Source organism: Staurois parvus, unplaced genomic scaffold (genome assembly GCF_062004578.1).
Source record: "Staurois parvus isolate SC_StPar_1 unplaced genomic scaffold, SC_StPar_1.0 ptg000886l, whole genome shotgun sequence".
NCBI classification, from domain to species: Eukaryota; Metazoa; Chordata; class Amphibia; order Anura; family Ranidae; genus Staurois; species Staurois parvus.
In genome coordinates this window covers 4,083,308-4,107,655 of record NW_028318682.1, presented here as the reverse complement: position 1 = coordinate 4,107,655, position 24,348 = coordinate 4,083,308, and the positions used below count along the sequence as shown (strand labels likewise).

Sequence of the window (24,348 nt, the reverse complement as noted above, 5' to 3'; positions counted from 1 at the left end):
GCGGACACAGTAAAGGAGATGACCAGAGACTGCGGACACAGTACAGGAGAGATGACCAGAGACTGCGGACACAGTACAGGAGAGATGACCAGAGACTGCGGACACAGTACAGGAGAGATGACCAGAGACTGCGGACACAGTACAGGAGAGATGACCAGAGACTGCGGACACAGTACAGGAGAGATGACCAGAGACTGCGGACACAGTACAGGAGAGATGACCAGAGACTGCGGACACAGTACAGGAGAGATGACCAGAGACTGCGGACACAGTACAGGAGAGATGACCAGAGACTGCGGACACAGTACAGGAGAGATGACCAGAGACTGCGGACACAGTACAGGAGAGATGACCAGAGACTGCGGACACAGTACAGGAGAGATGACCAGAGACTGCGGACACAGTACAGGAGAGATGACCAGAGACTGCGGACACAGTACAGGAGAGATGACCAGAGACTGCGGACACAGTACAGGAGAGATGACCAGAGACTGCGGACACAGTACAGGAGAGATGACCAGAGACTGCGGACACAGTACAGGAGAGATGACCAGAGACTGCGGACACAGTACAGGAGAGATGACCAGAGACTGCGGACACAGTACAGGAGAGATGACCAGAGACTGCGGACACAGTACAGGAGAGATGACCGGAGACTGCGGACACAGTACAGGAGAGATGACCGGAGACTGCGGACACAGTACAGGAGAGATGACCAGAGACTGCGGACACAGTACAGGAGAGATGACCGGAGACTGCGGACACAGTACAGGAGAGATGACCGGAGACTGCGGACACAGTACAGGAGAGATGACCGGAGACTGCGGACACAGTACAGGAGAGATGACCGGAGACTGCGGACACAGTACAGGAGAGATGACCGGAGACTGCGGACACAGTACAGGAGAGATGACCGGAGACTGCGGACACAGTACAGGAGAGATGACCGGAGACTGCGGACACAGTACAGGAGAGATGACCGGAGACTGCGGACACAGTACAGGAGAGATGACCGGAGACTGCGGACACAGTACAGGAGAGATGACCGGAGACTGCGGACACAGTACAGGGGATGACCGGAGACTGCGGACACAGTACAGGGGATGACCGGAGACTGCGGACACAGTACAGGGGATGACCGGAGACTGCGGACACAGTACAGGGGATGACCGGAGACTGCGGACACAGTACAGGGGATGACCGGAGACTGCGGACATACTACAGGAGATGACCGGAGACTGCGGACATACTACAGGAGATGACCGGAGACTGCGGACATACTACAGGAGATGACCGGAGACTGCGGACACAGTACAGGGGATGACCGGAGATTACGGACACAGTACAGGGGATGACCGGAGATTGCGGACACAGTACAGGGGATGACCGGAGACTGCGGACACATTACAGGGGATGACCGGAGACTGCGGACACATTACAGGGGATGACCGGAGACTGCGGACACATTACAGGGGATGACCGGAGACTGCGGACACATTACAGGGGATGACCGGAGACTGCGGACACAGTACAGGGGATGACCGGAGACTGCGGACACAGTACAGGGGATGACCGGAGACTGCGGACACAGTACAGGAGAGATGACCGGAGACTGCGGACACAGTACAGGGGATGACCGGAGACTGCGGACATACTACAGGAGATGACCGGAGACTGCGGACATACTACAGGAGATGACCGGAGACTGCGGACATACTACAGGAGATGACCGGAGACTGCGGACATACTACAGGAGATGACCGGAGACTGCGGACATACTACAGGAGATGACCGGAGACTGCGGACACAGTACAGGGGATGACCGGAGACTGCGGACACAGTACAGGGGATGACCGGAGACTGCGGACACAGTAAAGGAGATGACCGGAGACTGCGGACACAGTACAGGGGATGAAATGAAAACGAGAAAGGCACCAACCTTGCGCATTACCTCAGTAACCAAAATTTATTAATTGTAAAAAATATACTCACAAACAGCGAATAAAATCAGGCATGTAAGTCCTCACAGGGACTTGAAGATAACACGAGTCCCATCAGGGGAGTGGGTGTTCAGTACAGCTGACGCGTTTCGAAGGGGGTCCCTTCTTCCTCAGAGCTAACTGAACTATGAGTGCTCTCTCCTATATATACTCCTGGACTGAACCTAGGCAATGATATAGACAAACGTAAAATATAAAATATATAAAACATATAAAATATATAATATATATTATATATTATATATTTTACGTTTGTCTATATCATTTCTCTCTGATGGCATTACAAATAGTGATTGTCTGTTGACGATATCTTGACCCCTCCTACTAACCTGAGACTGCCCAACCCAGTGGGGAGGGCCTAGGTTTAGTCCAGGAGTATATATAGGAGAGAGCACTCATAGTTCAGTTAGCTCTGAGGAAGAAGGGACCCCCTTCGAAACGCGTCAGCTGTACTGAACACCCACTCCCCTGATGGGACTCATGTTATCTTCAAGTCCCTGTGAGGACTTACATGCCTGGTTTTATTCGCTGTTTGTGAGTATATTTTTTACAATTAATAAATTTTGGTTACTGAGGTAATGCACAAGGTTGGTGCGCTTCTCGTTTTCATTTCATTCTGCAGTGTTGATTGGGCTTCCCCAGCCTTGTTTTGGAGCCGCACAGCCCTTTATGCATTGGTGGACGATCCCTCCAGGCCTGGTTCCATCTGTTCGCCACCTGTCTGAGCCCTAGAGCGCAGGAGAATTCGTCTTTGATTTACAGTACAGGGGATGACCGGAGACTGCGGACACAGTACAGGGGATGACCGGAGACTGCGGACACAGTACAGGAGAGATGACCAGAGACTGCGGACACAGTACAGGAGAGATGACCAGAGACTGCGGACACAGTACAGGAGAGATGACCAGAGACTGCGGACACAGTACAGGAGAGATGACCAGAGACTGCGGACACAGTACAGGGGATGACCGGAGACTGCGGACACAGTACAGGGGATGACCGGAGACTGCGGACACAGTACAGGAGATGACCAGAGACTGCGGACACAGTACAGGGGATGACCAGAGACTGCGGACACAGTACAGGGGATGACCAGAGACTGCGGACACAGTACAGGGGATGACCAGAGACTGCGGACACAGTACAGGGGATGACCGGAGACTGCGGACACAGTACAGGGGATGACCGGAGACTGCGGACACAGTACAGGGGATGACCGGAGACTGCGGACACAGTACAGGGGATGACCGGAGACTGCGGACACAGTACAGGGGATGACCGGAGGCTGCGGACACAGTACAGGGGATGACCGGAGACTGCGGACACAGTACAGGGGATGACCGGAGACTGCGGACATACTACAGGAGATGACCGGAGACTGCGGACATACTACAGGAGATGACCGGAGACTGCGGACATACTACAGGAGATGACCGGAGACTGCGGACACAGTACAGGGGATGACCGGAGATTACGGACACAGTACAGGGGATGACCGGAGATTGCGGACACAGTACAGGGGATGACCGGAGACTGCGGACACATTACAGGGGATGACCGGAGACTGCGGACACATTACAGGGGATGACCGGAGACTGCGGACACATTACAGGGGATGACCGGAGACTGCGGACACATTACAGGGGATGACCGGAGACTGCGGACACAGTACAGGGGATGACCGGAGACTGCGGACACAGTACAGGGGATGACCGGAGACTGCGGACACAGTACAGGGGATGACCGGAGGCTGCGGACACAGTACAGGGGATGACCGGAGACTGCGGACACAGTACAGGGGATGACCGGAGACTGCGGACATACTACAGGAGATGACCGGAGACTGCGGACATACTACAGGAGATGACCGGAGACTGCGGACATACTACAGGAGATGACCGGAGACTGCGGACACAGTACAGGGGATGACCGGAGATTACGGACACAGTACAGGGGATGACCGGAGATTGCGGACACAGTACAGGGGATGACCGGAGACTGCGGACACATTACAGGGGATGACCGGAGACTGCGGACACATTACAGGGGATGACCGGAGACTGCGGACACATTACAGGGGATGACCGGAGACTGCGGACACATTACAGGGGATGACCGGAGACTGCGGACACATTACAGGGGATGACCGGAGACTGCGGACACAGTACAGGGGATGACCGGAGACTGCGGACACAGTACAGGAGAGATGACCGGAGACTGCGGACACAGTACAGGGGATGACCGGAGACTGCGGACATACTACAGGAGATGACCGGAGACTGCGGACATACTACAGGAGATGACCGGAGACTGCGGACATACTACAGGAGATGACCGGAGACTGCGGACATACTACAGGAGATGACCGGAGACTGCGGACATACTACAGGAGATGACCGGAGACTGCGGACATACTACAGGAGATGACCGGAGACTGCGGACACAGTACAGGAGATGACCGGAGACTGCGGACACAGTACAGGGGATGACCGGAGACTGCGGACACAGTAAAGGAGATGACCGGAGACTGCGGACACAGTACAGGGGATGAAATGAAAACGAGAAAGGCACCAACCTTGCGCATTACCTCAGTAACCAAAATTTATTAATTGTAAAAAATATACTCACAAACAGCGAATAAAATCAGGCATGTAAGTCCTCACAGGGACTTGAAGATAACACGAGTCCCATCAGGGGAGTGGGTGTTCAGTACAGCTGACGCGTTTCGAAGGGGGTCCCTTCTTCCTCAGAGCTAACTGAACTATGAGTGCTCTCTCCTATATATACTCCTGGACTGAACCTAGGCAATGATATAGACAAACGTAAAATATAAAATATATAAAACATATAAAATATATAATATATATTATATATTATATATTTTACGTTTGTCTATATCATTTCTCTCTGATGGCATTACAAATAGTGATTGTCTGTTGACGATATCTTGACCCCTCCTACTAACCTGAGACTGCCCAACCCAGTGGGGAGGGCCTAGGTTTAGTCCAGGAGTATATATAGGAGAGAGCACTCATAGTTCAGTTAGCTCTGAGGAAGAAGGGACCCCCTTCGAAACGCGTCAGCTGTACTGAACACCCACTCCCCTGATGGGACTCATGTTATCTTCAAGTCCCTGTGAGGACTTACATGCCTGGTTTTATTCGCTGTTTGTGAGTATATTTTTTACAATTAATAAATTTTGGTTACTGAGGTAATGCACAAGGTTGGTGCGCTTCTCGTTTTCATTTCATTCTGCAGTGTTGATTGGGCTTCCCCAGCCTTGTTTTGGAGCCGCACAGCCCTTTATGCATTGGTGGACGATCCCTCCAGGCCTGGTTCCATCTGTTCGCCACCTGTCTGAGCCCTAGAGCGCAGGAGAATTCGTCTTTGATTTACAGTACAGGGGATGACCGGAGACTGCGGACACAGTACAGGGGATGACCGGAGACTGCGGACACAGTACAGGAGAGATGACCAGAGACTGCGGACACAGTACAGGAGAGATGACCAGAGACTGCGGACACAGTACAGGAGAGATGACCAGAGACTGCGGACACAGTACAGGAGAGATGACCAGAGACTGCGGACACAGTACAGGGGATGACCGGAGACTGCGGACACAGTACAGGGGATGACCGGAGACTGCGGACACAGTACAGGGGATGACCGGAGACTGCGGACACAGTACAGGAGAGATGACCAGAGACTGCGGACACAGTACAGGAGATGACCAGAGACTGCGGACACAGTACAGGAGATGACCAGAGACTGCGGACACAGTACAGGAGATGACCAGAGACTGCGGACACAGTACAGGGGATGACCAGAGACTGCGGACACAGTACAGGGGATGACCAGAGACTGCGGACACAGTACAGGGGATGACCAGAGACTGCGGACACAGTACAGGGGATGACCGGAGACTGCGGACACAGTACAGGGGATGACCGGAGACTGCGGACACAGTACAGGGGATGACCGGAGACTGCGGACACAGTACAGGGGATGACCGGAGACTGCGGACACACTACAGGGGATGACCGGAGACTGCGGACACACTACAGGAGATGACCGGAGACTGCGGACATACTACAGGAGATGACCGGAGACTGCGGACATACTACAGGAGATGACCGGAGACTGCGGACACAGTACAGGGGATGACCGGAGATTACGGACACAGTACAGGGGATGACCGGAGATTGCGGACACAGTACAGGGGATGACCGGAGACTGCGGACACATTACAGGGGATGACCGGAGACTGCGGACACATTACAGGGGATGACCGGAGACTGCGGACACATTACAGGGGATGACCGGAGACTGCGGACACATTACAGGGGATGACCGGAGACTGCGGACACAGTACAGGGGATGACCGGAGACTGCGGACACAGTACAGGGGATGACCGGAGACTGCGGACACAGTACAGGGGATGACCGGAGACTGCGGACACAGTACAGGGGATGACCGGAGACTGCGGACACAGTACAGGGGATGACCGGAGACTGCGGACACAGTACAGGAGATGACCGGAGACTGCGGACATACTACAGGAGATGACCGGAGACTGCGGACATACTACAGGAGATGACCGGAGACTGCGGACACAGTACAGGGGATGACCGGAGACTGCGGACACAGTACAGGGGATGACCGGAGACTGCGGACACAGTACAGGGGATGACCGGAGACTGCGGACACAGTACAGGGGATGACCGGAGACTGCGGACACAGTACAGGGGATGACCGGAGACTGCGGACACAGTACAGGGGATGACGCGTTTCGAAGGGGGTCCCTTCTTCCTCAGAGCTAACTGAACTATGAGTGCTCTCTCCTATATATACTCCTGGACTGAACCTAGGCAATGATATAGACAAACGTAAAATATAAAATATATAAAACATATAAAATATATAATATATATTATATATTATATATTTTACGTTTGTCTATATCATTTCTCTCTGATGGCATTACAAATAGTGATTGTCTGTTGACGATATCTTGACCCCTCCTACTAACCTGAGACTGCCCAACCCAGTGGGGAGGGCCTAGGTTTAGTCCAGGAGTATATATAGGAGAGAGCACTCATAGTTCAGTTAGCTCTGAGGAAGAAGGGACCCCCTTCGAAACGCGTCAGCTGTACTGAACACCCACTCCCCTGATGGGACTCATGTTATCTTCAAGTCCCTGTGAGGACTTACATGCCTGGTTTTATTCGCTGTTTGTGAGTATATTTTTTACAATTAATAAATTTTGGTTACTGAGGTAATGCACAAGGTTGGTGCGCTTCTCGTTTTCATTTCATTCTGCAGTGTTGATTGGGCTTCCCCAGCCTTGTTTTGGAGCCGCACAGCCCTTTATGCATTGGTGGACGATCCCTCCAGGCCTGGTTCCATCTGTTCGCCACCTGTCTGAGCCCTAGAGCGCAGGAGAATTCGTCTTTGATTTACAGTACAGGGGATGACCGGAGACTGCGGACACAGTACAGGGGATGACCGGAGACTGCGGACACAGTACAGGAGAGATGACCAGAGACTGCGGACACAGTACAGGAGAGATGACCAGAGACTGCGGACACAGTACAGGAGAGATGACCAGAGACTGCGGACACAGTACAGGAGAGATGACCAGAGACTGCGGACACAGTACAGGAGAGATGACCAGAGACTGCGGACACAGTACAGGGGATGACCGGAGACTGCGGACACAGTACAGGGGATGACCGGAGACTGCGGACACAGTACAGGGGATGACCGGAGACTGCGGACACAGTACAGGAGAGATGACCAGAGACTGCGGACACAGTACAGGAGATGACCAGAGACTGCGGACACAGTACAGGAGATGACCAGAGACTGCGGACACAGTACAGGAGATGACCAGAGACTGCGGACACAGTACAGGGGATGACCAGAGACTGCGGACACAGTACAGGGGATGACCAGAGACTGCGGACACAGTACAGGGGATGACCAGAGACTGCGGACACAGTACAGGGGATGACCGGAGACTGCGGACACAGTACAGGGGATGACCGGAGACTGCGGACACAGTACAGGGGATGACCGGAGACTGCGGACACAGTACAGGGGATGACCGGAGACTGCGGACACAGTACAGGGGATGACCGGAGACTGCGGACATACTACAGGAGATGACCGGAGACTGCGGACATACTACAGGAGATGACCGGAGACTGCGGACATACTACAGGAGATGACCGGAGACTGCGGACACAGTACAGGGGATGACCGGAGATTACGGACACAGTACAGGGGATGACCGGAGATTGCGGACACAGTACAGGGGATGACCGGAGACTGCGGACACATTACAGGGGATGACCGGAGACTGCGGACACATTACAGGGGATGACCGGAGACTGCGGACACATTACAGGGGATGACCGGAGACTGCGGACACATTACAGGGGATGACCGGAGACTGCGGACACAGTACAGGGGATGACCGGAGACTGCGGACACAGTACAGGGGATGACCGGAGACTGCGGACACAGTACAGGGGATGACCGGAGACTGCGGACACAGTACAGGAGAGATGACCGGAGACTGCGGACACAGTACAGGAGAGATGACCGGAGACTGCGGACACAGTACAGGGGATGACCGGAGACTGCGGACATACTACAGGAGATGACCGGAGACTGCGGACATACTACAGGAGATGACCGGAGACTGCGGACATACTACAGGAGATGACCGGAGACTGCGGACATACTACAGGAGATGACCGGAGACTGCGGACATACTACAGGAGATGACCGGAGACTGCGGACATACTACAGGAGATGACCGGAGACTGCGGACACAGTACAGGAGATGACCGGAGACTGCGGACACAGTACAGGGGATGACCGGAGACTGCGGACACAGTAAAGGAGATGACCAGAGACTGCGGACACAGTACAGGGGATGAAATGAAATCGAGAAACGCACCAACCTTGCGCATTACCTCAGTAACCAAAATTTATTAATTGTAAAAAATATACTCACAAACAGCGAATAAAATCAGGCATGTAAGTCCTCACAGGGACTTGAAGATAACACGTGTCCCATCAGGGGAGTGGGTGTTCAGTACAGCTGACGCGTTTCGAAGGGGGTCCCTTCTTCCTCAGAGCTAACTGAACTATGAGTGCTCTCTCCTATATATACTCCTGGACTGAACCTAGGCAATGATATAGACAAACGTAAAATATAAAATATATAAAACATATAAAATATATAATATATATTATATATTTTACGTTTGTCTATATCATTTCTCTCTGATGGCATTACAAATAGTGATTGTCTGTTGACGATATCTTGACCCCTCCTACTAACCTGAGACTGCCCAACCCAGTGGGGAGGGCCTAGGTTTAGTCCAGGAGTATATATAGGAGAGAGCACTCATAGTTCAGTTAGCTCTGAGGAAGAAGGGACCCCCTTCGAAACGCGTCAGCTGTACTGAACACCCACTCCCCTGATGGGACTCATGTTATCTTCAAGTCCCTGTGAGGACTTACATGCCTGGTTTTATTCGCTGTTTGTGAGTATATTTTTTACAATACATTTTGGTTACTGAGGTAATGCACAAGGTTGGTGCGCTTCTCGTTTTCATTTCATTCTGCAGTGTTGATTGGGCTTCCCCAGCCTTGTTTTGGAGCCGCACAGCCCTTTATGCATTGGTGGACGATCCCTCCAGGCCTGGTTCCATCTGTTCGCCACCTGTCTGAGCCCTAGAGCGCAGGAGAATTCGTCTTTGATTTACAGTACAGGGGATGACCGGAGACTGCGGACACAGTACAGGGGATGACCGGAGACTGCGGACACAGTACAGGAGAGATGACCAGAGACTGCGGACACAGTACAGGAGAGATGACCAGAGACTGCGGACACAGTACAGGAAAGATGACCAGAGACTGCGGACACAGTACAGGGGATGACCGGAGACTGCGGACACAGTACAGGGGATGACCGGAGACTGCGGACACAGTACAGGGGATGACCGGAGACTGCGGACACAGTACAGGGGATGACCGGAGACTGCGGACACAGTACAGGGGATGACCGGAGACTGCGGACACAGTACAGGGGATGACCGGAGACTGCGGACACAGTACAGGGAATGACCGGAGACTGCGGACACAGTACAGGGGATGACCGGAGACTGCGGACACAGTACAGGGGATGACCGGAGACTGCGGACACAGTACAGGGGATGACCGGAGACTGCGGACACAGTACAGGAGATGACCGGAGACTGCGGACATACTACAGGAGATGGCCGGAGACTGCGGACATACTACAGGAGATGACCGGAGACTGCGGACACAGTACAGGGGATGACCGGAGACTGCGGACACAGTACAGGGGATGACCGGAGACTGCGGACACAGTACAGGGGATGACCGGAGACTGCGGACACAGTACAGGGGATGACCGGAGACTGCGGACACAGTACAGGGGATGACCGGAGACTGCGGACACAGTACAGGGGATGACCGGAGACTGCGGACACAGTACAGGGGATGACCGGAGACTGCGGACACAGTACAGGGGATGACCGGAGACTGCGGACACAGTACAGGGGATGACCGGAGACTGCGGACACAGTACAGGGGATGACCGGAGACTGCGGACACAGTAAAGGGGATGACCGGAGACTGCGGACACAGTACAGGGGATGACCGGAGACTGCGGACACAGTACAGGGGATGACCGGAGACTGCGGACACAGTACAGGGGATGACCGGAGACTGCGGACACAGTACAGGGGATGACCGGAGACTGCGGACACAGTACAGGGGATGACCGGAGACTGCGGACACAGTACAGGGGATGACCGGAGACTGCGGACACAGTACAGGGGATGACCGGAGACTGCGGACACAGTACAGGGGATGACCGGAGACTGCGGACACAGTACAGGGGATGACCGGAGACTGCGGACACAGTACAGGGGATGACCGGAGACTGCGGACACAGTAAAGGGGATGACCGGAGACTGCGGACACAGTACAGGGGATGACCGGAGACTGCGGACACAGTACAGGGGATGACCGGAGACTGCGGACACAGTACAGGGGATGACCGGAGACTGTGGACCTTTCAGGTACCCGCTCCCACTTCCGTGGAGTTGTCCTCCCTTTAGTGCGGGCAGCTGGCTGTGCCTGGGTGCCCACTGCGCGAGAAGCGCTGCACTTTGTGAATGGGCTGCGGAGTTGTCCTCCCTTTAGTGCAGGCACCCGGGGGAAAAAAGTGCATCTTATGGAGCGGAAAATACGGTATGTCCTTTTTTCCCCACAAATAGAGCCTTCATCCAGTGGTATTTGATCACCTGCATTTTTTCTATATAAACAAAAGAAAACAATTTTGAAAAACAAACAACAATATTTTTTACTTTTTGCTATAAAACATATCCGATAAAAAAAAAAAGTGTAAAAAATTTAATTTCTTCATAAATTTAGGCCAAAATGTATTCTGCTACATGTCTGTGCTAAAATAAATTCCAATACGTGTAAATTAATTGGTTTGCATCAAAGTTTTAAAGCGTCTACAAATGGCGGTATATATACTGGAATATTATTTTTATTTTCTTTATACTAGTAATGGCTGCGATCAGCGACCTATAGTGGGACTGCGGCAGGCATTCTGCCACTTGGTGGGAACTGACTAATTGCCACTGACATGCCCAGTGACACTAATACAATGATCATTGCTAATAAAAAGCACCGACACGGTATTAATGACACTGGGCAGGAAGGGGTTAACATCTGGGGCGATAAAAGGGTTAACAGTGTGCTGTGTGTGTTTTACATTGTGTGCTCTGCACTGTGTTGTGGTTTACTAGGGAGACAGATCGTGCAGATAGATAAAAAACAGCATGTCCATGCTAACGGCAGAGAGACCTGTGTTTACACACAGGTCTCTCCCCTGTCAGCTTTCCCTGACGATCGCCGAATGCTGGGACCCGGTGAATAACATCTGTAGCCGCCAATAGCAGCACGGGTAGGGCGGCGCACAAGTGACCCCTACCCGGAAATGCAAATCACGTGTGTGTGTGTGATTTTGCGCAGCCCTGTTGCCCTGTAGCAGTACTTCTGCTACAGGGCGGCAGGAAAGTGGTTAAAGTGGAACTCCAGCCAAAATATTTTTAATTACTGTGTTCCCTATGGGGAAGTTTCCTTTTACTTCTTGTCCCAGTCACTACACAGCAACTAGAAGGAAACCTCCCTATTGTGGAACCACAGACAGAAATAAATCTTGAAATTCTAAGTGTTTCCCACTCTGTCTGCAAGAGTTCTGCTTTAACTGGAGTTCTTAGTTCAGTGCAATATTTTTTGTTGCGGTGTATTCCCTGTTTTCTCTGGTAATCCTAGAGACTCCGACATCTCACCAATGCAGAGGCAAGGCAATAGAGTCTCTGGAAACCTTAGCTTGTAGCTGTTGAGGATACCCAGCACTTCTGGGCATTCAGTAGCATGTGACCTTGACGGTGTCAAAGCCTTGCAGCCAGTCACTAGCCAGAGTACTGTCACATGACTGGGAGGGTTATATCATTGCTCCCCCAGGTCACTGACAAATTCAGCACTGGTGAAGGGGCTTGGGCATGATGACACTGTCTCTTTACTTGCCTTTAAAAAAAATACACCATTAATAGAGCCTCTGTCTTCATACCTAGAATGTCCTATCTAAGGTTGGGACAGACACAATATGCGTTTTCATGAGAGCAACAAAAAGGCTGCCACTGTTAACCATTTCTTTCTGAAAATGCCAGTTGCCTGGCTATCTTGTTGACTTTGATTTGCTGACCTGAAAGAAGGTATGCAAATGAGGGTACCTAACGTTTCTGATTGCCATCCAGTTAAATGGCTTAGAATGTAATAGAGCCAATGTGTCAACACACGAGCCAGGCAGATAGTGTTTTTTGATTATGGTAAGCAATGATCAGCCCCTGTATTTCTTCTATCATGGGTTTATTTTAAAGCAGGGGAGGCGCATACAGCAACTAATTTTGGCTGCTTGGTTTTTTAGATCATTAGCCCTCCTGCCTTTGGAAACTGAATTAAAATTGTTTGTTATATCAGAGCTCTAAAAAAAACCCCTAACATTAGAAATTGGAGAAATTTTATTTAGATCAGTTTGTATGTATTCTTTCCACATTTCTTTTTGTTTTTTGATTCCTTCAGTCCTTTGCTTTCTATATGTCACTTTTCCATGTATTTCAGTAGTGGGTTATTTAACCGCTTCCGCACCACCCTATAGCAGAAATACTGCTACAGGGCGGCAGGGGTGTGCAAAATCACTCATATATATATGAGTGATTTTGCATCCCAGGGTAGGGGGCACTCGTGAGCCCTACTTGCGCTGCCATTCGCGACCACGGCTGTGAAGCACCGGGACCCAGCCGGTGATTCCGCCCAGTAATCACTGAGGATCTCCGATGGGGAGGAGAGCTACTTTGTATACTAATAGTCCTCCTCCCTGTTGGCTCGGGCACAGCCATCCAGAGCAGTGTGCTTACAGTGAATCCCCAACACATCGTCCCCCGTAAAACACTCCCAGCACATAGTTAACCCTTTGATTGCCCCGCATGTTAACTCCTTCCTGCCCAGTACTGTTAGTACAGTGTCAGTGCTTTTTATTAACACTGGTCACTGTATTAGTGTCACTGGGGATGTCAGTGACCGCTAGTTCCCACCCAGTGTCAGAATGCCCACCACAGTCCCGCTATAATTCACTGATCTCCACCATTACTAGTATAAAAAATGAAAAAAAATTCCAGTATATATACCGCCATTTGTAGATACTATAACTTTCACGTAAACCAATTAATTTACATGTATTAGGATTTTTTTCTAACAAAGACGTGTAGCAGTATACATTTTGTTATAAATTTATGATGAAATTTGATTTTTAACATTTTTTTTTTTTTTTTTTTTTGACTGGACATGTTTAATAGCAAAAAGTCAAAAATATAGTTTTTTTATCAAAATGATTGGTCTTTTTTTATTTTATAGCTCAAAAAATAAAAAACGCACAGGCGGTCAAATAACACTGAAAGGAAAAAAAGGACCTAAATTTCATTTGGGTGCAACGTTGCATGACCGCACAATTGTCAGTTAAAGTAACACCGCACCGTAATGCAAAAAATGGCCTGGTCAGGAAGGGGGGTAAATCTTCAGGAGAGCAAGTGGTTAATATCTCCACTTTCCACTTTTAAAAGGCCACAGTAATGTTTACGTTCACAGCCATTGGCTAGGAGAGTATATACTGTAAGGACAGATGTTGTCTCATGATCTGAGATATTGGGGTTGAATTACTAAAGGCAAATATACTGTGCACTGTAAGTACAGTTGCACTAGATCTGAGGGAAAGCTCTGCTGATTTCTTTCATTCAATCATGTTCAAGCAAAAATGCTGTTTTTTATTTTCCTTACAAGTGATCGTGTATTCTTTGCTAAGTAAAGCTTTCCTCATTTACTAAGCTCTGGAGCAACTGCACTTGCAGTGCACAGTATATTTGCCTTTAGTAAATCAACCCCACTGTGTGATAATTGGTCTAGAATGTGGAACATAAATGATTGTATAGAAATATTAAAGTGATACTAAAGTCTGTTTTTGTTTTTTAACTTAACAAACATGTCATACTTACCTTCTCTGTGTAATGGTTTTGCACAGAGCAGCCCAGATCCTCCTTTTCTCGGGTCCCTCGCCTGCATTCCATGACCCTCCTTCCTGTTGGGTGCCCCCACAGCGAGCAGCTTGCTGTGGGGGCACCCAAGCAGGTGCGCTCCCGAGCTGCGGCTCTGCATGTCCATTCACACACAGAGCCACGGCTTGGCCCCTCCCTCTCCTCATTGGCTCACTGGCTGTGATTGCCAGTGGCTCCTGCTGCTGCCTCAGCCAATCAAGAGTGAGAGTTGCCGGAGATCCGAGGCTCTTGTATACAACTCTGGATCGAGAGGGGGCTCAGGTAAGTGTTAGCGGGGGGGGCTGCTACACACAGAAGGTTTTTTTACCTTCATGCTTAGAATGCATGAAAGTAAAAACCTTCAGCCTTTTCAACCACTTTAACATCTGCAAATTTTATTGATTGGGTGGGTTTAATGCTCTCATCTTCTATTTAGCTTTCCAGAGAAGTGATTGTGATGGGCAAGCAGATTTTGTCTCGTAGGGCAAGCAAGTTTTGTGACAAACAAAGTAGTCTTGTTACAGTGATCCAGAATGTTCATGATGTTCTTGGGATTATCTTTCTGTTCTCCAGGTGTTGAGATGAGATATGACCTGTACAGTCCTCGGATGCATGAAATCCAAGTACTGAAGCTGGAGAAGAGACTGGACAGCAACCTGATGTATCTGCGTGACGCACTCCCTGAATACAGCACGTTTGATGTCAACATGAAGCCAGTCCTATCACTGGACTCTGAGGTTCCTGTTAACCAAGTGAGTGGGGAGGTGTATGCGATTTTGTTGCCAAGACTTTCTCTAAGGCTGACCATACACTATACAATCTGATTGTACAATCTCCTTTATATCTACCATCAACTATGTAGTGTAAGAACTCGCTGGATTTGATAATAGTTTACTATATTAAGCAGACTTGCCCTCCTCATATTACACAGTCTTGGTAAACCTAAAGGGGATTGTACAATCAATCTCAATTTCCTCTTATATTAATATTTTCCCTCCCCCTCATTTCTCTCTCCCTCACCCTCTTTTCTCTCTCCCTCACCCTCTTTTCTCTCTCCCTCACCCTCTTTTCTCTCTCCCTCCCCCTCATTTCTCTCTCCCTCCCCCTCATTTCTCTCTCCCTCCCCCTCATTTCTCTCTCCCTCCCCCTCATTTCTCTCTCCCTCCCCCTCATTTCTCTCTCCCTCCCCCTCATTTCTCTCTCCCTCCCCCTCATTTCTCTCTCCCTCCCCCTCATTTCTCTCTCCCTCCCCCCCCCATTTCTCCCTCCCTCCCCCCCATTTCTCCCTCCCTCCCCCCCATTTCTCCCTCCCCCTCATTTCTCCCTCCCCCTCATTTCTCCCTCCCCCCCATTTCTCCTTCCCCCCCATTTCTCCCTCCCCCTCATTTCTCCCTCCCCCTCATTTCTCCCTCCCCCTCATTTCTCCCTCCCCCTCATTTCTCCCTCCCCCTCATTTCTCCCTCCCTCCCCCTCATTTCTCCCTCCCTCCCCCTCATTTCTCCCTCCCTCCCCCTCTTTTCTCCCTCCCTCCCCCTCTTTTCTCCCTCCCTCCCCCTCTTTTCTCCCTCCCTCCCCCTCTTTTCTCCCTCCCTCCCCCTCTTTTCTCCCTCCCTCCCCCTCTTCTTCTCTCCTCCCCCTCTCTCCCACTAATTCAGCACTTTAGCAAAAAATTAACAATAAAAGAATAAGGATATCCAAACCCCCACCAAAGTGGAATGATTATGTGCCAATAATACACAGTAAGTAAAAGTCTGTATAGAAGTCCACATAATCTGGGAATGTTGGTGCTTAGTGAACAGGAGACCAAAGAATAGAAAGAGTCTGTCACCTTCCACCCAATCACTCAGCCCCTTACAGGAAGATTTGACCAGCCAAAGGATTGGTCAAATAACGCAGTTGTCAGGCCCGGCAGATGTACCATAGGCTTCCAAATAAATCTCCCAGGAGATCCAGATGATATAGGAACTATCTTCTAAACAATAAGATCTCAGATGGCAAGAAACTCCATGCAGTAAACACCACAGAGGGAAAGAGAAACCGCTCATATTGTAGTAATTTAAAAAAGGTAATACAATTAATTCACAGTAATGCCCTTACAATCAAAAAGTAAAAAAAACAGCCTGTCTGTATAATCTTTCCATCCATCCAAAAAAAAAAAAAAAAAACCATATTGAGAATTTTTTTGTATTTTTTTTTTTTTAACTACTTGCCAACCGCTTACCCATATTTTGCGGCTCTTGGCAAAGCAACATAATCTTGCATCACTTCCTATTTTGGGGTGTGAACGCACCTGCGCCCCCCCCCCCACCCCCACCCGTCGGTCCAGGGAGAGAAGAGAGAACACGGCACCAAGTAAAAGCACTACGTTTTACACACACACACGTTAGATTAGCACATTTAACCCTTTGATCGCCCCGTCACCCAACCAGTGCCATTAGTACAGTGTCAGTATATAGAATTTTTCACTGATCACTGTATTCCTGCCACTAACGACATCAGATAGTGTCAGGGTCAGCTACCGTTAGATTGCCCACACACTATTGCACTCACACTATAGGTCGCTGATCACCGCCATTACTAGTATAGTGTTTGTACAGATCAAGATGTTGATCATGAACAGAACTATACTAGTGCCTCCTTTTGTATAGTGTCCCCAAAAATGCAGAGTTAGCAGGAATTGCCCCATTTTCTGCTAGCACTAGCGTTTAGCCCCTCCGCTGTTTTTCACTGAAGATTTATATCAATTGATTGTTGGCCAAGGTAATTTATACGCACAACAATACATCGCTGCCAACCCAAATTCAGCTCTTTCTAAACAATTTGCATGGAAACCTATCACGGTTTCTGAATTTAAAACTCTTTTGGGTTTAACCCTCAACATGGGCATTACAAAAAAGAATGCATTGCGGTCATATTGATCCACAGAGTCAATTCATTGTATGCCTGTGTTCTCTGCTGTTACATATATGCCCTTACATATATGGTACGTCGTTGGACTTTGAGTGGTTATAACTGGATGATGCCTGAAGTTGCACCCCCCTCTCGCTGCCTTCCACACAGTTTTTCATAATTACCAGTTAGAATAGTGCAGTGCCGAACAGCAAAAAATGTCCTGGTCAGGAAGGGGGATAAATCCTCTGGAAGGCAAGTGGTTGAATAACATAGAGGTCACCAACTGGCTGTTTACAACTCGAATCTTGAGATCCAAGAAATTAAATTAATCTTTACTTGCCTCATGCTGGAGGAGAATGCCCCGGTCATTGGCATTCAAATGGCTTATAAACTGACCGAAAGAATTGAAATCCCCCTCCCCTCATTTTTTAAGGATACTAAAGATATCAATCTATTGGGATCCATTACATGGTGGTTAACTCTGATATGGCTTCGCTATATACTATCATTTTGCATCAACACGGGATGGAGGCAGTAGAATACTATCTTCGTGCTGATGTTATATTGCAGAGCCAACAGCATGAGTTTGCTTTCTCTCTGTTGGACTTTGTGATGGGTCATAATTATTTTTGGTACAATGGTACTTTATTTTATCCAAGATAGGTGTGTGGCCAAGGGGTGCTAAGTTTGCCCCCAATATGGAAAATTGGTTTATGGCCAAGTGAGAGGAGGACGTTGTCTAAAAGGAACGGAGATTAGAATTGTTTCTTTGGAAAAGATATACAGATGATGTCCTCCTCCTTTTGGGAGGGGGATTTAGATTCTTTGGGTCAGTTTATAAGCCATTTGAATGCAAATGACCGGGGCATTCTTCTCCAGCATGAGACAAGTAAAGGTGAGTTTCATTTCTTGGATTCCAAGATTCGAGTTGTGAATGGCCAGTTGGTGACCTCTACAGTTTTTAAAGAGACTGACCGTATGGGTTTATTGATGTTAATAGTTGCCATCATGTGGTATGGTTGAGATCGGGACCCAAGAGCCAATACTTTAGACTCCAGAGAATTGTGTGTTTTGTAATGATTTTCTCTGTGAAGTTGGCTTTTTGAAACAAAGGTTTCTTGATAGGGGCTACAAATCTGAGGATCTGGAGGAAGCTTTCCTCCAGCTTGATAGAAAAGACAGAGAGGATATGTTGAGACCGAAACAGGTGGTACAAACGGATCCTTCCTTTTATTCTTTTTTTACTACCTATTCAGTGCAGCATTATGCTGTTAAAATAATCCTTCATAAACATTGGAGGATTCTGAAGAATGATAAAGTTCTGGGTCCTTTTGCTTCCTGAGGTTTTGTCGGTTTTCTTTAGGGGAGCTCCCCCTTTGGGGCTTAGTATAGCCCCAAATGTTGTGGAACCCCCTGTGAGGCCGATGTTCTTTCAGGGGATGAGTGGTTACAATCCCTGTAGAAAGTGTAAAGCCTGTGGTATCAATTCCCAAGGGTATAAGAGAGGCAATTCCTTTCAATCAAGCTGTATACTTAAAATTCACGTTAGACAGTTTATCACATGTTCTACACAGAATGTGGTGTATTTGATTGTGTCCTTGCGGCCTACAGTATGTGGACCGAACTGTACACATGTTATGTACTAGACTCAATGAGCATATTAAGAACATATGTAAAGCGTTTCCTGATCATAGTGTGTCTAAGCACTATGCATTGCATCATAATAAAAATCCAGAGGGAACCCTATTTTAGCCATTGATAAATTTATCCCCAATCAGTTGGAGAGGGAGTCATGTAAGACATGAGATCTCCAAACTAGAAAGGTTTTGGATTTATTCCTTAACCACTTTTACCCCTTTCCTGTCCAGGCCAATTTTCAGCTTTCAGCGCTATCACACTTTGAATGACAATTGCGTGGTCATGCAACACTGAACCCATATGAATTTTTTTAGCATTGTTTTGAGACAGATAAAGCTTTATTTTGGTGGTATTTATTCACCACTGGGATTTTTATTTTTTTTGCTATATAAATGAAAAAGTCCAAAAATTTTGAAAAGTGTTTTTCTTATAAAATTTTGCAATTAAATAATATTTCATCCTAAATCTTGGCTCAAATGTATTCATTTATCTTTAGTAAAAAAAAAACCCAAATTAGTTTATAATCAAAAAAATATAATTAAAAAAATGTTTTACTTTTTTAAATTTTTTTTATTTTTTTTATTTTTTTTTACATACTGTCACCCTAGCAGTACAGTGTCACCATGGTGACACTGTACTACTTGTGGGGGGCGATGAAGATTTTTTTTTTTATATTTATTTATTTATTTTTTTTCACACTGATTGTTTTTACACCCATAAAGCCGCTGTGAAAGCAATAATTTCTCCTTCTCTCTGGCTGCATTCTTGCAGCCATTGAGAAATACTGTGTGAGCTCTGATTGGTCACAGCTTGTCACATGGTACAAGGCTGTTGTGAATGATCATTCACAGATTTCACACGCAGTAAGCAATGATGTCAGAAATGACATCTTGCTTACTACTCTGCATGTGATCACTGATTGGCCAATCAATGATCACATGATCGTGACCTGGCACAGAGGTCCCGGAGGACACAGTGGGCACCGGATCGCGGTGCTGCACGCTCCCAGGGAGCACGCACAAGCAGGGGGTGGGTAGGCCGTTTATAAACGGCCACCCGACCCTGCACTGCCACCATCCGACCGTTTTTATACAACGGCCGGACGGGAGGTGGTTAAAGGCATACACCCCATTTGGACTTAATATACAATGGGATGTGAACGCTTTTATTACTAATAATTAAGCTTTCTTTGACATTTATTTTAGATTTTTATTTTATTATTTTTTATAATTATTGATTATTATGGTTTTAACTGTTTATTATTTGTAAAAATATTGTATTATTTTCACAACAAGATGGAGCTGTCCATAGGTGTTGAATACATGGTTTTTAATGCCTTTAACCCTTTGAGGACCATAAGATTACCGTCATCAACTGGAACGCCAAAAGAAGCAATTTTTTTTATTTAAAGTTCGTACACTTCAGTTGCTGTAACTAAGCCATTTCATGAAATAACTGGAAATTTGTTGATAAGAACTAATATTTTGACTCAAACCAAAAAAAAAAAGGATTTTAAGTTCTTAATCAGATGATACAGGCAATTAAAAACATGGGACAAAAACGTCCCTTGGTCCTCATTAACCGCTTTCCCGCCGCCCTATAGCAGAAATACTGCTGCAGGGCTGCGCCAAATCATATATACATGATTTTGCATTTCCAGGTCGCGTGCCTTACCCACGTTACCATTGGTGGCCTCAGCTGTTGAACACCGGGTCCTGGCCAGTGATCGCCGAGTATCGCTGACTGGGGAGAAACCTGTATGTAAACAATACAGATCTCTCCACTGTCAGCTCCTGCACATTGCTTTGTATTGCACTGCCTACACAGTAAAACACAAACACAGCACATAGTAAAACAGCACACAGTTAACCCCAGATGTTAACCCCTTCCTGCCCAGTGTCATTAGTACAGTGTCAGTGATTTTTATTAGCGCTAATCACTGTATTAGTGTCCGAGGATGTCGGTGTCAGAATGCCCGCCACAGTCCCGCAACAAGACGCTGTTCACTGCCATTACTAGTATAAAAACAATTTTTTAAAATCCCAGTGTATATATACCACCCTTTGTAAACGCTATAACTTTTACGTAAACAAATTAATTTACACGTATTGGGATTTATTTTAGCAAAGACATGCAGCAGAATAGATTTTGGCCTAAATTTATGACAAATTGTTTTGTTTTTTTTTTTTAATTTTTTACTAGATATGTTTAATAAAGTCAAAATTAGTTTTTTGTTTTGTTTTTTTTTCTTAAAATTTTTTTTTTTTGTTTATAGCTCTAAAAATAAAAACCGCATGGGCGATCAAATACCACCAAAATAAAGCTCCATTTGTGAGGGGGAAAAAAGGACATTTCATTTGGGTGCAATTGTCAGTTAAAACAACGCAGCGCCGTATTGTGAAAAATGGCCTGGTCAGGAAGGTTGGGGGGGGGGGAGGGTAAATCTCTGGAGGGCAAGTGCTTAATACCCGTTTATTTGGGGTGTTAGGCGAACTAATTCTATATTAAATATTTTTAAATAATTCATTTTGTATCATATGTAGTGTTTCCTGCTGCCTATTCCTTGTGCTTTTTAGGATTCTCCAAACTGGGTTTTTTGGATTATTCCACTTGGGGTGTTTGGAACGCATTTGGCTCCTGGTTTGGTTGACCCCAGTGGATTTATCCTATTTCCTGTCCGCCTGTGTGGTTCCGGTAATTGGAACGTAATTTAGGTAGGGAGGACTGTCCTCCCTATTTACTTGGTGCGACATTGCGTACTGACCATGCCCCTGAAAACGTTCTCTGTGTGACGAAACACATAGGGTAGAGCCGCGCTGCGTGGCGTCACCATGCACCACCAGGGACCATGCCCATTTTGGTTGGATGGAAAGATTATACAAATAGGCTGGTGTTTTACCTTTTGATTGTAAGTGCATTACTGTGAATTAATTGTATTACCTTTTTTAAATTACTACGCTACGAGCGGTTACTCTTTCCCTCTGTGGTGTTTACTGCATGGAGTTACTTGCCATCTGAGATCTTATTGTTTAGCAGATAGTTCCTATATCATCTGGATCTCCTGGGAGATTTATTTGGAAGCTTATGGTACATCTGCCGTGCCTGACAACTGCGTTATCTGACCAATCCTTTGGCTGGACAAATCTTCCTGTAAGAGGCTGAGTGATTGGGTGGAAGGTGATGGACTCTTTATATTCTTTGGTCTCTGGTTCACTAAGCACCAACATTCCCAGATTATGTGGACTTCTATACAGACTTTTACTTGCTGTGTATTATTGACACATAATCATTCCACTTTGGTGGGGGTTTGGATATCCTTATTCTTTTATTGTTAATTGTTAATTAAAGTGCTACACTGATTGTTTTGCATGCATAGGTGTCGTCCACGAAGGAAGCCTCCCCTAAAGTCCAAAAAGTGTATGTGTGTGTGTGTGTGTGTGTGTGTGTGTGTGTGTGTGTATATATATATGTGTGTATGTGTGTGTATATATATATATATATATATATATATATATATATATATATATTGTATGTGTATTTTTTTTAAAGAATATATTTATGCTCTATTTTCTGCTCTAATAGATAATTGTAGAGATGAAGCCCAGGCCTTGGTCCAAACGCTGGGAACAGGAAAAGTTCCACATTAAAGGCATTCAGTTTGAAAGATATCTGCTGGAGAAACACATTAAGAGAGCGAAGAAGTCTGCTAAACCTTGGGATCAGTTTGACATGCTGAAGGAATATGATACAACCAAGATCGAGGAAGACATACTGCAGGAAATTGAGCAGAAAATGGCAAAATCTAAAGCCAGATAGACTGCTAACCAGTAAAATTATAGTGCTGGAGACCGTTACAGAAAATAATAAAGCTTTTTGTGATATTTGTAATATACTTGTGTATAAATACATTAAAAATTAATTTTCTTGCTATCAGGGGCTTATGAAGTCCATGTAATTGTGATATGCCACATAGATATTGAAGATTACCAGTCATTCGATGTAATGCCTTAGTTTTGTTTTTTTATTTATTCTTTTTTTATCTTCAACTGATTACCCTGCCACTTACACACTTCGGCGGAGGAGCAGCATTGTCAGCCTAGGATAGGAAGTGTGTTAGAACTATAGAAATCCTGCCCCTCTCTTCATCATAGGAGCAGATTTCATAGTTTAGAGGGGAACTGGGTCTGCTGAACTTTGCTTCATCTATGACCACCTTAACCACTTGCCTACCGGGCACTTACACCCCCTTCCTTACCAAGCCAATTTTCAGCTTACAGTGCTGTTGCACTTTGAATGACAGTTGCGCGGTCATGCAACATTGTACCCATTTGAAATTTTTATCTTTTTTTCCCTCACAAATAGAGATTTCTATTGGTGGTATTTACTTGCCAGTGGGTGTTTTACTTTTTGCCCTATAAACCAAAAAAAAGAGCAAAAAAATTGAAAAAAAAAAGTTTCTTTGTTTCTATTATAATATTTGCAAACAGGTAATTTTTCTCCTTCTCTGATGTGCGTTGATGAGGCTTCACTGATGGGCACTGATAGGCGGCACTAATGATGTGGCACTGATGATGGGTACTGATAGCACTGAATGGCAAAACTGCTGGGCACTGGTGGGTGGCACTGCTGGGCGGCGGTGCAGGGTACTGATCATTGGTGCCGATCCCTGCTCTGACAACTACCGGTTCTCGGTAGTACTTTTCTCAGGCTCTGACAGCTTGAGGAAAGTGCAGCCGAGAAACGGCAATTGCATTTCCCTGTGATAAGTGTGTCATTGGACACGGCTGATCACGTGGTAAAAGGCTGCTGAGATTGGCTTTTTACCACATCACATGATCAGCTGTGTCTGTAGGAGAGCGTGTTCTGGGAGCATGTCATATGACGCCCTCCCAGAACTGGCCGGCTGCAGTGCAGCCGTCATTTGGCTATCTGTGGTCGGCAACTAGTTACAGTGTTACTAAACCCACAACAGTAAAATCAGTCTGTATATGCAGTAAAGCATGCTTGTGATATTCACTGTGGAATCTACGGGTTAATCCTCTGCATTGTGTGATACTCTTTTTGCTGATCCTCCTCATCTTCTACTGTCCCCAATATATCTCCCAATAGA

The 24,348-nt window shown here is 47.1% G+C and overlaps 1 protein-coding gene across 1 annotated transcript in view; it reads left to right on the top strand.

The window, feature by feature from the left end:
- The window catches only part of MRPL19 (mitochondrial ribosomal protein L19), a 35,817-nt gene extending 12,649 nt beyond the window's left edge, over window positions 1-23,168 (top strand). The window contains exons 5-6 of the mRNA XM_089656118.1: window positions 15,282-15,460; window positions 22,821-23,168. Of these exons, the coding sequence (XP_089512244.1) occupies window positions 15,282-15,460; window positions 22,821-23,054 (413 nt within the window). The 3' untranslated portion in view covers window positions 23,055-23,168. The remainder of the gene's footprint in view (window positions 1-15,281; window positions 15,461-22,820) is intronic.
- Window positions 23,169-24,348: the final 1,180 nt, after the last annotated feature.